At 37.3% G+C, this 17,800-nt stretch overlaps 1 protein-coding gene across 16 annotated transcripts in view; it reads right to left on the bottom strand.

The window, feature by feature from the left end:
• Positions 1 to 7,436: 7,436 nt before the first annotated feature.
• DENND4A (DENN domain containing 4A) overlaps positions 7,437 to 17,800 on the bottom strand; it is a 200,677-nt gene continuing 190,313 nt past the window's right edge. For 13 of the 16 annotated variants that reach the window (XM_037833644.1, XM_037833639.1, XM_037833642.1 and 10 more), the window contains 8 exons: positions 17,596 to 17,745; positions 16,352 to 16,550; positions 15,862 to 16,116; positions 14,817 to 14,934; positions 14,671 to 14,697; positions 14,037 to 14,199; positions 13,797 to 13,861; positions 7,437 to 7,645 (listed from right to left, as the gene is read on the bottom strand). In XM_037833644.1, the coding sequence (XP_037689572.1) occupies positions 7,509 to 7,645; positions 13,797 to 13,861; positions 14,037 to 14,199; positions 14,671 to 14,697; positions 14,817 to 14,934; positions 15,862 to 16,116; positions 16,352 to 16,550; positions 17,596 to 17,745 (1,114 nt within the window). In that variant the 3' untranslated portion in view covers positions 7,437 to 7,508. The remainder of the gene's footprint in view (positions 7,646 to 13,796; positions 13,862 to 14,036; positions 14,200 to 14,670; positions 14,698 to 14,816; positions 14,935 to 15,861; positions 16,117 to 16,351; positions 16,551 to 17,595; positions 17,746 to 17,800) is intronic. The other 3 variants (XM_037833646.1, XM_037833647.1, XM_037833650.1) reach the window with 1 other exon arrangement.

The following is a 17,800-nucleotide window of genomic DNA, read 5'->3' as shown; positions in this document are numbered from 1 at the left end:
CATTGATCTATATGTCTATCTTTGTGCCAGTACCATGCTGTCTTGGCAACTGTGGCTTTATAATAAGCTTCAAAGTCAGGGAGTGTAAGTCCTCCCACTTCGTTTTTCTTTTTTAGAGTGTCTTTAGCAATTCGAGGCATCTTCCCTTTCCAAATAAATTTGATAACTAGCTTTTCCAAGCCTGCAAAGTAGGTTGTTGGAATTTTGATTGGGATTGCATTGAATCTGTAGATGAGTTTGGGTAGAATTGACATCTTAATGACATTTAGCCTTCCTATCCATGAACATGGAATATTTTTCCATCTTTTAAGGTCCCCTTCTATTTCTTTTAGTAGAGTTATGTAGTTTTCTTTGTATAGGTCTTTTACATCTTTGGTTAAGTTGATTCCTAGGTACTTGATTTTTTTAGTTGCTATTGAAAATGGTATCTTTTTCTTGAGTGTCTCTTCAGTTTGTTCATTTCTAGCATATAGAAACATTACTGACTTATGTGCATTAATCTTGTATCCCGCTACTTTGCTAAATTTGTTTATTAGCTCTAGTAGGTGTATCGTTGATTTCTCAGGGTTTTCTAGATATAAGATCATATCATCTGCAAACAATGACAGTTTTACTTCTTCTTTTCCAATTTGGATGCCTTTTATTTCTTTGTCTTGCCGGATTGCCCTGGCTAGCACTTCCAGCACAATGTTGAATAACAGTGGTGACAGCGGGCATCCTTGTCTTGTTCCTGATCTTAGAGGGAAGGCTTTCAGTCTCTCACCATTGAGTACTATGCTGGCTGTGGGTTTTTCATATATGCTCTTTATCATGTTGAGGAAGTTTCCTTCAATTCCTACCTTTTGAAGTGTTTTTATCAAAAAGGGATGTTGGATTTTGTCAAATGCTTTTTCAGCATCTATTGAGATGATCAATTGATTTTTCCCTTTCGAGTTTTTAATGTGTTGTAATACATTGATTGTTTTTCTGATGTTGAACCATCCTTGCATGCCTGGAATGAACCCCACTTGGTCATGGTGTATGATTTTTTTTAATGTGTCTTTGGATTCGATTTGCAAGTATTTTGTTGAGGATTTTTGCATCTATATTCATTAGGGAGATTGGCCGGTAGTTTTCCTTTTTTGTAGCATCTTTGCCTGGTTTTGGTATTAGATTGATGTTAGCTTCATAAAATGAGTTAGGTAGTGTTCCATTTTTTTCAATGTTTTGAAAGAGTTTGAGTAAGATTGGTGTCAGTTCTTTCTGGAAAGTTTGGTAGAATTCCCCTGTGAAGCCATCTGGCCCTGGGCATTTATTTGTGGGAAGATTTTTGATGACTGATTGGATCTCTTTGCTTGTGATGGGTTGGTTGAGGTCTTCTATTTCTTCTCTGGTCAGTCTAGGTTGTTCATATGTTTCCAGGAAATTGTCCATTTCTTCTACATTATCCAGTTTGTTGCCATACAGTTGTTCATAATATCCTCTTATAATTTTTTTAATTTCTTCAGGATCTGCAGTTATGTCACCTTTTTCATTCATTATTTTGTTTATATGGGTCTTCTCTCTTTTTGATTTTGTCAGTCTAGCTAGGGGCTTGTCAATCTTGTTGATCTTCTCAAAGAACCAACTTTTGGTGATATTTATCCTTTCTATTGTTTTTTTGTTCTCTATGTCATTTATTTCTGCTTTAATCCTTGTTATTTCTTTTCTTCTACTTGGTTTAGGATTGGTTTGCTGTTCATTTTCTAGCTTCTTCAGTTGATCCATTAGTTCTTTGATTTTGGCTCTTTCTTCCTTTTTAATATATGCGTTTAGTGCTATAAATTTCCCCCTTAGCACTGCTTTTGCTGCATCCCATAGGTTTTGGTATGTTGTGTTCTCATTTTCATTCGTCTCTATATATTTAGCAATTTCTCTTGCTATTTCTTCTTTAACCCACTGATTGTTTAGGAGTGTGTTGTTTAACCTCCAGGTATTTGTGAATTTTCTAAATCTCTGATGGTTATTGACTTCTAATTGTATTCCATTGTGGTCAGAGAATGTGCTTTGAATAATTTCAATCTTTTTAAATTTATTGAGGCTTGTTTTATGTCCCAGCATATGATCTATTCTGGAGAAAGTTCCGTGAGCACTAGAAAAGTATGTGTATCCTGGTGATTTGGGATGTAATGTCCTGTAGATGTCTGTTAAATCTAATTCATTTATCAGATTGTTTAGGTTTTCAATTTCCTTATTGGTCTTCTGTCTGGTTGATCTATCTATAGGAGAGAGTGATGTGTTGAAGTCTCCCACAATTATTGTGGAAACATCAATTGCTTCCTTTAGTTTTGCCAATGTTTCTCTCATGTATTTTGTGGCACCTTGATTGGGTGCATAGACATTTACGATTGTTATTTCTTCTTGCTGAATTGCCCCTTTTATTAGTATGTAGTGGCCTTCTTTGTCTCTCAAAACATCCCTGCATTTGAAGTCTATTTTATCTGAGATTAATATTGCTACACCTGCTTTCTTTTGGCTGTAGCTTGCATGAAATATTTTTTTCCATCCTTTCACTTTCAATTTCTTTGTGTCCCTGTGTCTAAGATGAGTCTCTTGTATGCAACATATTGATGGTTCATTTTTTTTGATCCATTCTGCGAATCTATATCTTTTAATTGGGGAGTTTAATCCATTTACATTCAACGTTAAAACCGTGAAGGCATTTCTTGAATCGGCCATCTTATCCTTTGGATTATGTTTGCCATATTTTTCCCTCTCTCTATTAATATCCTTTATTGTACCCATACCGAATCTCTTTAGTACTGAACCTTTCTCCAAGTCTCTCTGTCCTGTCTTTGTTTCTCTGTCTGTAGGGCTCCCTTTAGTATCTCCAGTAGGGCAGGTCTCTTGTTAGCAAATTCTCTCAGCATTTCTTTGTCTGTGAAAAATTTAAGCTCTCCCTCAAATTTGAAGGAGAGCTTTGCTGGATAAAGTATTCTTGGCTGGAAATTCCTCTCTCTCAGAATTTTAAATATATCGTGCCATTGCCTTCTCGCCTCCATGGTGGCTGCTGAGTAGTCACTACTTAGTCTTATGCTGTTTCCTTTGTATGTGGTGAATTGCTTTTCTCTTGCTGCTTTCAGAACTTGCTCCTTCTCTTCTATGTTTGACAGTGTGATCAGTATATGTCTCGGAGTGGGTTTTTTTGGATTTATTCTATTTGGAGTTCGCTGAGCATTTATGATTTGTGTATTTATGTTGTTTAGAAGATTTGGGAAGTTTTCCCCAACAATTTCTTTGAATACTCTTCCTAGACCTTTATCCTTTTCTTCCCCTTCTGGGACACCAATGAGTCTTATATTCGGACGTTTCATATTATCTATCATATCCCTGAGGTCCATTTCGAGTTTTTCAATTTTTTTCCCCATTCTTTCTTTTATGCTTTCATTTTCCATTCTGTCATCTTCCAGGTCACTGATTCGTTGTTCAACTTCCTCTAGTCTTGTACTATGAGTGTCCAGAATCTTTTTAATTTGGTCAACAGTTTCTTTAATTTCCATAAGATCATCCATTTTTTTATTTAGTCTTGCAATGTCTTCTTTATGCTCTTCTAGGGTCTTCTTGATTTCCTTCATATCCCGTACTAGGGTCTCATTGTTCATCTTTAGTTCTTTGAGTAGCTGCTCTAGGTGTGTCTCTTCTGGTCTTTTGATTTGGGTGCTTGGGCTTGGGTTATCCATATCGTCTGGTTTTTTCATATGCTTTATAATTTTCTGTTGTTTTTGGCCTCGTGGCATTTGCTGAACTTGATAGGGTTCTTTTAGGGTTTGTAGACCAGTTGAAGTCCTTATCTCTAATTTATCAGATCTACAGCTTCGTGGAGTACACTTTCTCTAACTAACCAGCAGGTGGCGTCCACGAGCCACCTGTTCTCCACAAGCCAGATCTCCCCCGCTTAGCCTTTTTGGTGAGTGGGGGAGTGAGTCTTGTGGGGCCCAATTGGTGTCCCAAGCTTGCGTGTGTAGTTGGTGTTGCCTGCCCTGTATGTGGGGCGTGTTTCTGGGCAGTCGGGGAGGGGGGGTGGCCCTAACAATCAAATCTCCCTGATGATCCTAGAGTTTTAAAGCTACTGCAATAGTCTAATCCTTCAGTTCAGTCCTGCCACAGTTTGTCTCTGCCACTGACCCACAAGTCTTTGGTATTGGCGTATGGCTCCTGAGACTTGCAAGTGGGCCCCTCTTCCAGGCTGTGCACCCCGGGTCCTCTGTTGAGGGATGACTGTGCTATGTCACAGGTGAGTGCCGTCCCCCCAGGGCAGTTCTGGGCTGCTGGGCTGTGTTGCGAGGCTCCCAGTCTGCTCAAATGATGGCTGAATGGGGCTCTGTTAATTCACACTGCTCCCCCTTCCCAGCTCTGGGACATTCAGCTGAGGTTGCAGGGAAGGCTAATGTCCACGCCCAGTTTTGTGGTGTGTGCCTGTTATTTGAAGCACTTCCGTCACACTGGGTTGTCTGGGGCAGCTCTGGGCTATGGGGCTGGCGATGGGCAGGAGTGTTTCCTGTCCACCAGGATGGTGGCTGTGAGCGGACGCCCCCCTTTTCTTGGGAAGTTGTGTTGTTTAGTGAATTTTCTCAGCCACTGGATTATTGCCTTTTGTCTCAGAGCTCTCTTATTTCTGCTCTTGACTTGACGTGCCCAAATTTCAATTCTTTGAAGCTTTCTTATTGAGCTTCTTAGAGTAATTGTTTTAGAAAAAGCAAAAAGGATTTAAAAAAAAAAAAAAAAAAAAAAAAAAAACGGCCCTCCTCAGAGATCTAATGGGTTATTGAAATGCTAATAGACAAAGCAACCAGGGCCATTAAGGAAAGGTGCCCTGGGCAGAGAGATCAGCCTTGCTTAGGGATTTGCATATGCGCCTCAAGGCCTGATCTCCGCCCTTCCCCCTTCTGTGTTCACCAGAACTCCAAAAATCCTCTGCTTTTACTTTGGAGCTTCTCGTGTTGTTTTCCTTCTATGCCCGTCTCCTCTCTGCTGGGCTGGCTGCTCTCAGAGTCTCTGGTGTCTGGCCTCAGTCTATCTATGGTTGGAGTTTGAATCAGTAGAATGAGTTTCCGATGAGAGCAGCCACTGCAATTCTCCCTTCTCCTTCCTGGAGCTGACAGCCCCTCCTCCCCCGGGACTGAGCCTGGCAGGGAGGGGCGCGGGTCCCCTGGCCGCAAAAACTTACAGATTTCGCTGATCTCAGCAGTTCCACGTTTTCATGAGTGTTGTATGAAGTATGCCCAAAGACAGATTGCTCTGTGGTGTCCAGTCCACGCAGTTCCTGGCTTTTTACCTACTTTCCTGGAGGAGTAACTAAAACATACAGCTCACCAGTCTGCCATCTTGCCCCGCCTCCTCTATTCATTTTAAGTTTTATTTTTAAAGACTGAATTTTTGCAAATAATCTTCCCTGGGTATTAAAAGCAGGGGAAACAAAACCATACCCAAAAGCAAAAACAAAACTTGGGGCAGGAGGGAGATAAAAATTACATTCACTTTCCAAATGAGTTTGAACCATAAAGAATGGGCTTTACTGCCTTTTTTTGTCAAACATTTGAAATTTATAAAGTATAATTCCATATTCCATTAAAAAGAAGAAAAACAACAGTGAAAACTGTTCTTATGGAGGTGAGTGGGGCAGTATTCAGAATCCTGTTTGAAGGGGTGTTTAACGCCCATACCAAAAGCGTAATCTATCAAATGTTCCTCTCATTTGACAACTTTCAAATGATTTAGAGAACGTAAGACTCAAGTAGAATGTGAAGTTCAGTTCTGAATAGTAAAGAAGGGTTAGTACAGGGTAGTATTTACAAAGCAGAAGCAGATATATGTGCATAGCACCAGATTTTTCAGGTAAGCAAGTTCAGCCCCAAACTTACTGTGGTGACAGTTTTGTATTTTTAAACTTTCCTTATTATTACCCAGAGTAGAAAGCTGTGAAATGTTTCAGGTTGGTGCTACTCACTAAGGTGTGAATTCACAAGGTGTCTTGTTTGCATCTGAACTGATTCTAAGTCTCAGGACTCCAAGACATCTCCAAACCCAGTTACGAACTCTACTGGTTTTGTACATCTAACTTGGGATCATCCATTTTTAATTCTTAGAAGTTGGCTAGAGAATTTCTTCATTAATGACAATGTGTGCAAATGTGCATACTCACATAGTGAAAATCCATAAATAATTCTAACAGCCAAAGGATATTTTTTATCATAAATTAACCAAAGAAAGTGACATTAGAAGTGATAGGACTAAAAATATATTTTTAGAGTCTTTTTAATACCCATGGTACTGAAACATTCAATTTATTGTCTGATATCTGGATATTTCTGGATTTTAGATTCCACGAACTTCAGATTCTGAAGGTAAAAAAGCCAAACTCTTCAATATGGGAAATTCTATCTGGCTGTACTTTTAGACTTTTTAGATGATAGTATTCTTCCATTTTTGAAAAAAATGTCTCGAATCTTTATAAATAGTATTAATAGACTATCCCAATAGGTCATATTCTGGATAAATATTCTGTAGTATAACTTGCATTTCTACCTAATATTTTAGATATTAAAATAAAGGTAAAATTTGAATGAGGGCCAATTGTCTGATATTAAAATTTAAATTGACATTTGGCTTTGTGAGCCATTTTCAATGTGTACTATATTAATAGCAACAGAGAACATTTTTGAATCACAGTAGGTTGAATCTGACTTTGCAGAAGCAGACTTGGACCTCTCTGGCTTTCCTTTCACAAGGATCAATGAGTCAGTCTGGGTGGTGTACGCTACCCTTTACATTACTCACTGCATTCAGGCTTATGGATATTAACATGCGATCCTAGGACAACACTGACATTAGCACTGATATTTTTGGATCATTCTCCCAAATAATAAGATAGGTAGACAGACAGACAGACAGATAGATAGACAGACAGACAGATAGATATACAGAGAGCTCTGCAGCTGGACTAATTACTTCAAATAGCAGCAGACATGGAAAATAAGCACTTAATTGCTTGCTTCATAAGTTTAAATTCATTTTAAATTTGCTATATTAAGTTTAAAAATTAAAAAAATATCAACTTACTATAAACCATTTAAAATATTTATAATACAACTTCATGGTCAAAACATTTGAATAGTCTATGAAAACAAGAGATACTTGATCTCACATTTCTGTTTAGGTTCCATATGTGATTTTTCAATCTGTCTCTTCCAGGGGAAACCATAATAGAATTGTTTTATTTTGTGGCAACTAATTTTTGTTTAGGAGTTTCCTCATCAAAAAATACTTATTACAGGGGAGTTAAAGGGAAGAAAAAGGAATCAAAGTGGCTCTCTCCCCACTTGTTACTATTCTCTTCTTAAAACATTCTGTACATATACAAAGCTATCTGGACCTTCTGAACCATTTACAAATGCATTTTCAAAAATTGAAGGAAAAAGTTTAGTCTAAAAGTGTTATTTTATACACTGATTATATAATACATATCGAAAGTACACACACGCACACATAGTTTAAAGATAAGGTTCTCCAAAGGTTTTTCGACATTCCATCACTCCTGTACTTGGTGGTCTATCACAGTTGTGTGTACTCTTGACTTGACTGGGTGTGAGACGATCGTATGCCATCTTGTACTCTTTATCAAATGCATCTGCAAAAATTCATAAAGAAATAAACATAAAGAAATTTATGTCTGATGTTGCCAACAATCAAATAAATACTACAAAACCACAAAATTAGAGGCCAAGAGGGAATCTCGAGGTCATTTCTCCCATCCAAAGGACACAAGAATTTTAAAAGCTAGAAGGGGAACCTTAGGGTCCACAAAATTTTACAGCTAGATTGCTCAGACCAGTGAAACTTAAAGTTTTAGGATGCCAACTTCTAATTTTTACCAAGTTACAATGCTGAAAGCCACCAAATATCATACATGTGGTTTCTGTACCTTGCTTTTCATACTCAATAAAGAGTAAGAATAAATAATGTCATTTTCTGCCAAGATAAACAAAAATTTTTTTAGCCATATTTTCTTTACACTAGTCTTTTATACTTTTATGGTTTCAGTTTTTATATTTTAATTTTTTTTACCCAACTGGTATTTATTTTGGTTTAAATATCCTAAACTTCCTATTATGGGAAATCCTCAGGAAATCCAAAGATCTTCTGATATCACTGTGTAATGATTTTTTCCTCTTTCTTATGGAAACAGATGGAGCTAATAGATTGTGACCTTTATCATATTATGGATATTATACAGGGTTTGTGTGCCTTTTCCAGAAGATAATTTACATGTGACTAAAAAGGAGAACCTACGACATTTTAGATATTCCTGTTAAAAGTTTCCCTTTCTCTAGAAATCATGCTAACTTACAGCTTATTTTTAACAGACACAGGGGCAAAATTTGCCTGTCAGAGATTCAAGAGGTATGAATTATGACTGAATACACAAAGATCACACATTTTTGCCATGGGAAGGGGGACAGACATCAGAGCATCTTCCCTCTTTGAAACAGTCCCACCACACTGCCCAGGAAGTTTGAGTTGGAAGCAAACTGCATGAGCAACTAAGCTTCACCAGCTTGGAGGTCCAGAATTCTTTGGACATTCAAATAAATCTCACCTTCGGTGGAGGGCTAGAGAAATAACTGAATGTGAATCTGGGCTTGAAGTAGGTAGAGAAAAAAAGAGATGGTAAAAGTGATCTGAGTACTAGTTAAAAGGTCTAGCTCAAAGAGGAAAATTGTTCCTTGATTTTGGGATGCTCTCACATCTTTTCCCAAGTGGCCAGAACAACTGTTACAATAGCATTTACTAATATTCTACTGTTCCCAACCGATTTTACCATATATTAAATTCTTATATATATTTGTGTGTATTTCTACACTGTCTACTCTATACTATCAATTTATCTTGCTCTGCCTATGCTAGCATTATCCTGGTGTAATTACAGCAGCTTCTAGAATATTTCCTGGCTACTCCTACCTCCCACTCCCACCCCACAATTAATTTTCTTTTAAATTGAGATATTTCATATACCATACAATTTTAAATGTACAATTCTGTGGTTTTTACTATATTCACACAGTTGTACAACCATCACCACTTCCAGCCCCTGGCAACTACTAAGTTACTTCTATCTCTGTGGATTTACCTATTCTGGACATTTCATATAAATGGGATCATACAATATTTGGCCTTTTTGTGTCTGGTTTCTTTTATTAAGCATGATGTTTTCAAGGTTCATTCATGTTGCATCATGTATCAGTACTTCATATTCCATTGTATGACAAAAAAATATTTTGTTTATCCATTCATTTGGGTTGTTTCCACTTTTTGGCTTCTATAAATAATGCACCTATGAACATTCACTTACAAGTTTTCGTATGAGCATATATTTTCCATTTTGGGGGGTGTATACCTAGGAGTGGAACTGCTGGGACATATGGCAACTATATGTTTAACATTTTGAAAAACTGCCAAACTGTTTTCCACAGTGGCTGCGCCATTTTACATCCCCATCAGCTATATGGGAGGTTTCAATTTCTCCACATCCTTGCCAACACTTATTTTCCTTTTCTTAAAAAAATTATTTCCATCCTAGTGGGTGTGAAGTGGTATCTCATTGTGGTTTTGATTTGCTGGATTCAGCCTGCTAGTATCTTCTTGAGGGGTTTTGTGTCAATATTAATAAAGGGTATAGGTCTGCTCAAAGTCCCTGGCTTGAAATTTGAACCCATTCACTCTTGTCCTCTTTTTTAATGGAAAGGGTAGCTCAATACATTCATACAATATTTTTATATACAAAATTATAGGTTAATTACAGCTATGTTTCCCTTAGCCTTTTCCATCAAATATTCCTTAATTCTAAATAATTTTTACCTTTCTACTGGAACTTCTCCAAATTTTCCCAATTTTATTTCAAACAGGTAATCACCAATTTAATGTGATTTCTGAGTACAGTGTTTCTTGATTATATTTCTCTGATCTGTTTTAGTTTCCCAGCTACTAAAACAAATACCATATAATGGGTTGACTTAACAACAGGAATTTATAGGCTCATGGTTCAGAGGCTAGAAGGTTTGTTTTCTCCCAAGGTCAGTATTTTTTGGCTGGCTGGCAATCCTTGGGGTTCCTTGGCTTTTCTGTCACATGGCAATGCACGTGGCGGCATCTTCTCCTTTCTCTTCCAGGCTCTACTGACTTCCAGCTTCTGGTTGCTCCCTGTGGCTTCTCTTTCCATCTGACTTTTTGACTCTACTTATATCGGACTCCAATAATCCAAATTAAAGCCCAACCTGATTCAGCTGGGTCACACCGTAACTAAGTAACATCTTCAAGATATCTTATGCACAATGAGTCCACACCCACCAAATGTGGACTAAGACCAAGAACATGCCAAAACTGGGGTACACAAATTAAATCCACCACAGTTTGCCTTCTGGACCCCAAAAAGACATATTCTTCCCACATATAAAATACATTCACTCCATTACAACATCCCAAAAGTCTTGAGTCATTTCAGTAACAATGCTAAGTACAAAGTCCCATCAAAATCAGTCATGGTCTGTCCTTGCGCAAAATTACTCTGTCTGATAGATCTGTGAAACCTAGAAAACAAGTTGTCTGCTTCCAATATACAATGGTGGGACCGGCATAGGAAACACTCCCTTTTCAGAAGAGAGAAATAGCAAGGGAAACAGGTCTCAAGTCTGAAACTCAGCAGGGCAAACTCCATTAGATTTCAAGGTCTGAGAATCATCTGTGGCTTGATTCTTTGTCCTATGAACTTGATGAAATGGCAGCCCAAACCTTTCCAAGTGCTTCTGCAGTGGCCAAGCTCTCCCTGAACTCTGGGGTGTAGGCCCCACCCTCTCCAAGCACTGGAATGACAGCCAGGCTCTGCTGGCGGTCAGGGCTCAGGCCCCATCTACTCTGAACACAGGGGTGGTGGCATTCTCCTTGAATAGTCGGGCGCAAAGCCTGCTCCCTCCAAGCACTGGGACAGATGGCCTGCTCTCTCCAACCACAGGGGTGGACCCGCTCTTTCCACACAGGTGGGAGACTGTGCTTTCTTGGTCTGGGATCTTTTCGGTCCAGACCTCTGCTTCCATGGGCGTGCCCTTGAAGTCATTCTTTCAATTCATCCCTTCTCTGTCCCTTTCAGGCACTGCTTCTCTTCATTCAAATTTCACAAAAACTTGTTGCTTTGAGTGCAGTTCAAGGAGGTCCAAATAATCAGACTACAGAACTTTCCAGAGATCCTTCCTGGATAACTGTATTTCCAATCCTTACTTCTACTGAAATGGATGACTGGATCCATGTTCAGCCATATCTTCTTTAGCAAAGAGTGTTTTAGTTAAACCCTCACATGGAATCTTGATCCCTGGAGACTCATTTCCCAGAAGCTCAGGGAGGTCCCTGATAGAGCTGCTGCTAGCCCTAGTCTCAGAGCATGCTATCTGGATAGGCTCAGAATCCACCAATTTCTGGTTTCTTTGTGCTTATGAGGTCAGTTTTCAGCATATCTCTTTCATCTTGAATTTTACTATGCTTAGCTTGGAAATCTCCTCTGCTAAATGCCCAAGTCCATTGCTTACAAGTTCCACTTTCAATCCAAATCAGAAAACAATTTTGCCAGGTTCTCTGCCACTTTATAACCAGAATCGTCTTTCTTCCAATTTCCAATAACATTTTCATTATTTCCTTCCAAGGCCTCACTAGAGGTACCTTTAAGATCCATGTTTCTACTGATAGTCTCTTCAAAGCAATTTGGGCTTTTCCTGTCAGTACTTCACAATTCTTCCAGCCTCTCCCCATTACCAAAGCTGTTTCCACATTCCACATTTTTAGTTATTTATCAGAGCAGCACCCCACTTTCTGGTACTAAAAACCATTTTTGGTTTCCTGGTTGCTAAAAAAAATACTATACAATGGGTTAGCTTAACAATAGGAATTTACTGTCTCAAAGTTGCAGAGTCTAGAAGGCTTGCTTCCTGGTGTCTTCTGGCTGGCCAGCAATCTTTGGGGTTCTTTGGCTTTTCCATCAGGTGGCAATGCATGTGGTGGCATCTTCTCCTTTCTCTTCTGGGTTCTACTGAATTCCAGCTTCTGGCTGCTCCCGTGGTGGCTTCTTTCTCTGTCTGACTTTTTCACTCTCCTTATAAAGGACTCCAATAATCTGGATTAAAACCCAACCTGAGTCAGTTGGGCCACACTTTAACTGAAGTAACATCTTGAAGAGATTTTATTTACAGTGGGTCCACACCCAACAAATTGTGGAATAAGGCCAAGGACATGTCCAAATTGGGGTACACAATTCAATCTACCACAATGTGAAATTTTTTTTTCTTTAATAAAGGTACTAAACATTGATTCCAGCTGGCTTGGATTTATAGCTAAATATTTTAAGGCCATTTTAGTGTAAGCCAATTTCCCACTCCTACCTTTTATATGAGCAGATTTATTTTCTTTCTAACTAAATTAGTCTCTTTGTCCTTCAAATGTTTGTTTTATCTAAAATATCATACACAACTAATAATTACTTTCTCTAAGATGCTTGCCATTTCACTCATACATACTTTTTACTGTCAAATTCTACAAACTCTCTTTTGGCATCAAGGCTGACAATTCCCAGTGGTACGAGTCACCTCTGGTTGGATGGTATCTTACGCCCCTTGAGATGCCCAGTTAGGAATGGTTGTTGTTAGCCCTCTCCTTCATGCACTAATTCCTGCTCTCTCTCCCATCTTGCAATGAACTTGTTGGGAAACCACCATCACAGGGAGAGCCTTTGCTCTCTAGATGTCTCCTCAGTTCTGACTGACCAACCTGTAATACTGCACATGCTTGTTATACACTATCATCATTTTGACTCTGATGCCACGAATAAACAGCTGTGGCAAACATCACAGGCATTTTAAAAGTTACCCAAAGCGTTGATGCTGAAGAATCTGGTTTGTTTTTGTTAAGACCAGTATACTATACCACCCAATAGAAGCATTACATATTCTGTCATTAATTGGTGGGGTTAAGTAGAGCACCCAAGTCAGATACTACTCAAGTCAGAGGAATTATATATATTAATTATCATCAATGAATTCATAATATTATTAATTCTCAACTAGAATCCCAAAATTCGACATGAGTCCTTCTCTACCTGATAGCCATCTAAATTAAGTCTACCACCAATTTCCTTCTTTTTGTCTATCAGTGACTATTTCTGCCCTTTCTTAGGACCTAGAAGTGGAAAATTAAAGGAGGCCAAAAACAATAACTGGGAGAAGGAGATAATTAATGAAAACAGTTTGGGACTAGTAAAATATGAATCTTGCTACCTTAAATCCTTTCTGAAACAAGCTTAAGGTCGTTAGTGATATAACACAATGGGCCAAAAATATTGGGTCAGAAATTAAGACCTTCTGGTTCAAATGTGGCTCTATTATTTACTGTTAACCCAAGATTAAGTTATTTAACCTCTCAGAGTCACAGTCTCCTCAATCATAATAGGGAGATGTTAACAATACCCATATAGGACTTTGGGGAGAATTATGAAAGCACTTGCTACAGTGTGAGACACACAGTGAGCCCACAAAAAAAGTTAGTTTTTTATTATTTATCATTATTATTACTACCATGACCAAAGTATCAAATTACTTTTTATATTAGGTAAAAAAGTCAAAGAACCAATCTTCTAATAAATTATTACAATTTGATATTAATGTAATAAATTAAGTCTAAAATATAAAAACACTTTGGAAACTATGCCATTATATATAAATATTACATATATCATGATGAATTACCTATGTCAATGTTTTCTCTTCCCAGTGCCACAAGTGAGAGAAATAGTATTTCTCTGTATAAACTCCTATGGGTAGAAAAAAGAGTGGGGCAAATATTAGTATTCATGTAGTCCATATGTTCTGTATAAAATTTGCATGCTAATATAAGCATGAGCTATTCTAAGAAGTCAATAAGCAAACAATGTGAATCTGCTTAGAAGATTCATTAAACAAATATATTTGTTTATGAGAATGACTTACCGCTGTCTTTTAAAATGTGGACACTTATTCAAGGTCTCTAAAATCTGACTCATTGGTCCATAGACATCATTCATTTTAATGCTTCTTACCATACTTTTCAATAGTTCCTGGGTAAATGAGCTATCACCTTTTTGCAATAAATGGACCATTGGATACTTTTGGGCTGCAAAACAACAAAAAGAGCAGATGGAGGAACTGTTCTGTGTAGAAAGGAGAAAGAAATTAAGCAGCAACTGACAGCTATTAAAGAAGTTATAAAGCACCAAAAATAAAAAATAATAGATAAAGGGAGGAATAAATAAAAATCTAAGAATGAAGTAAGCAAAAAGAAAAAAAAAAGGAAAAAACAGACAACTAATGACAAAAATAAGCCTAAAGCTTTTTGTTGCCTCAAATAGCCAATATCTAAAATATTGTTTCCCTTAATTCAGCCCATGAAGGAAATTCTAAATCAGCAGCCTGGAATGGAAACGAATAAAATGTAAGTGGAAAGAAGAAGTTGGGACAAGCAATGTGCTGAAAGCTGAACTCTATAAAACACGACCCTCCCAGCACACACACAGCACCCTTCCCCCCCAAAACAGCCTGGAACTCCATAGAAAGTAGCACTAAAAACATCAAACTTAACACTCACTCTCAAACAAAAGGGTACGGTTTTGACCTGCAAGACAAAAAGGAGTATAGTAAAATAAAAGTCAGTTATACATTAGTTTTGGCTATTTAAAGCAAGTAGAGATTACTCTCATTTGATCCAAGTTAGCATTCTCTGATGGCACTTACTATGGGCATTCCAGAGGATGTACAAGGGCTGTCCTGGATCCTGATGTAATTTCATATTGTCCCATAACATTTGTATTAACACGTATTTACTGTCTTCAGACATACAGTGGCGGGGAATCTGTGTTGTAGAATAAACACACATTCATTCATGATCCTTACATGATAATTTTCAATAAATACTCTGTAAAGATTCTTACAAATATTTAAAAACAAGAGAACAGAAAATGATTGATTTGTATGCATTTTACACTTCCTGAAAAAAGGATGAGATGAGTTGAGAAGCTAATGACCTCTAAAGCAGCAACAGGCAAGATTTGACAAAGTACTAATATCGTGAGAAAGGGTATCATGTAGGGCTAATCTGGGCCTGCTCACGACTGAGGGTCCACAGAGGATGAATTCAGGAGCCCCATTCTGTGTCAGCCTAAGATCCAAGTCCAGGGGACCCTGACTGAGTTAACCACTTGGTCACTCATTTATCATGTACTGAAAATCCAAAGCACATGTATAATCACAGACATGAAGTATATGAAGGGAGAAGGCAGCGCTCCTGAACTTAAGAGACTTTGCAATATAGTAGTGACATCATATAAAGAAAACTAAAAATGCTTTTAGAACAACATATCAAAAATACAAATGAACACATAAACTAACTGCTGTTAAGCAAATTCAGAGTAATGAAATTCGGAGAATGGTAGCACATGATTGTGAGCAGACATTCTCCTTACAAAAAGTTAGGCTTGCTTCTGAAAGGGGTATGAGACATGAGTGTTACAGAGACCCAGGCAATGTGTGAGTACATATTTTGCTAACTCACAAACCCTTCTCATAAGAGTTGTTACCAGTATATTTTTATGACTATAAAATTAATTCATACACATTTTGGGTAAATTCTAGAAGGAGGCTAAATATATGACTTTACTGCTAGACTGTAAGAAGAAAAATACTTAGCATAAAAATAAACTTACTTTTTTACAATTAGGAATATGTGAACATTACAATGGTGACAGTAGCATTGCCTTTTAGTTAATTTTTACTCTCATACCTTTGAATACTTATTACAATGCTCAGAAGAAAGAATCAATCCAGGTAAGTTACTGGGCAAATCAAGACGTCTAAAATACCACACCAGGTTCCAAAAAACAATTGGGTGATGGTCCACAAAGTCTGCCACTGTTATTGCATGATCACCTTCATTTTCCAATAAGCTTTCAAGTTCCTTCCATACTACTAAAGGACTAAGATATGGAACAGTGATAGGATCTGGACTTGGGAGGTGCCATTCTAATCCTAAAGAATCCTGTTGAAGAAATAAAAACCATAAATGCAATGCAAAAATGATGATACTAAACTATTTTCTCAAATTCCTATCAATAATTTCCACATAAGTAGAAAGGTATTATAATTTTGTCATGGAATCAGAGACTCTTCTTGATAATAATAAAACTGAAGCAAATAAGGCTTGTAAAGACAAGGGAAACAAAATCATATGTAAATTATCATTCTACAAAATTTTAAATACCAAAAATACATACTGTAGCTCCTTGTAAAGTAGCTGGGAGGCTGCCTGTTGGAATGAGCTTCTGTCTTCCACTTTTTTCCTTATCCAAGGGGCCGTAAGTACTAACACTTCTGGCCATTGGAAATACTGGACATTTTGACATAGTTGTTTTTGATCTATCAGTAGGAATCTGAATACTTCGGGCACATGAATTTTCCTGTGGTTTAGATTTGCTTGGGCACAGAAAGAGAAAAAGTCGTGTCAATGTCTAGATTTACTTTATTTCACCTAGAAGAACAATGTTCCTCTCTTTAGAATCACAGCTGGACATAGCAGAGAAAATCAAAGGAAAGGTGTTACTAAGGCTTCAGCTGGAAAGCAGGATACATTTTTAAGTAGTCTACTCATGTTAAATTTCTTTTTTATACAATGAACTCTTAAATATTCAAGAGTCATTCATTTATCCAAAATATTTGGTAGACAATTTTTATATAGTCAAAATCATGGTAGGCCTAGAGGATACAAAGCAGAAAAATCTGGTACCTATACCTTTAGGATGTCATAGGCTAGTGGGAGAGAAAGTCAAGGAAAGGGCTGCAACCAAACTATGATAGAGCCATGATGAAAGAATGTGCACACGGAGATTTTTGGTTTTGCTGCCTTAGTCTTTGGGATCAAACAGGACAAGTTAGCCTGCCAGTACTATGTAGGTCTTTTCTTTTGCACATGCAGCTACAGATATGGCTTCATTTGCCTGGCTATATATGGTTTACTTAGCACTTCTGCAAAATGGAGTCAATTTCTGCATTTGTAGAATTACTTAAAGCTTACTGTATAAGCCTTACTTCACAGTTTCTATATCAGCTCCAAATCTTTTTTTAGATTATTAAATATTCCTAAGTAGAAAATTAAATGTTCCGAAGAAATAAGTTAGTACTGACTTAATTCCTGAAGATACGGAGATAAGGAGAAGATGGTCATTATAAACTTCAAGTGTTCTATAGAATTTTTTCCCTTAAAATAGTAATAAACATTATCATATACAAATTATGCAGCTTAAATTACAGGAATTCATAAAGCATAAAATACAGCTGTTTATATTTAAACATTTAGGTTATTAAACAATTTTAATATTGTTTTAATTAAGAGTAAGAATTTAAGATTGAGTCAATTATTGTGAATGTTAAATCTTAAATGGCCAGCTAATTTTTCTGTCATATATCTGAAACATGGATAATGTGTATGTTAAAGTAGACAATGCCACATAATCTTAATTACCTATTTAGATCAAAATTTCCTTGAACTGATATAACAGATGTGTCAAGACCACCAGAGGCTGATGCTGAGATGCAAGAATGTCTTGCCTGACTTGAAAAGGAGGATGGAAAATGTATATTTTCAGTAGATGGGCTCGACTTCAAAAAGTACCTGTAATGTGAATCAAAGTAGCTTTTTTAGGAAAGAGATTCTAGGAAATACGATT

Source organism: Choloepus didactylus, chromosome 4, assembly GCF_015220235.1.
Source record: "Choloepus didactylus isolate mChoDid1 chromosome 4, mChoDid1.pri, whole genome shotgun sequence".
In the NCBI taxonomy this organism is placed as follows: domain Eukaryota; kingdom Metazoa; phylum Chordata; class Mammalia; order Pilosa; family Megalonychidae; genus Choloepus; species Choloepus didactylus.
This window is presented reverse-complemented; position numbering and strand designations above follow the sequence as displayed.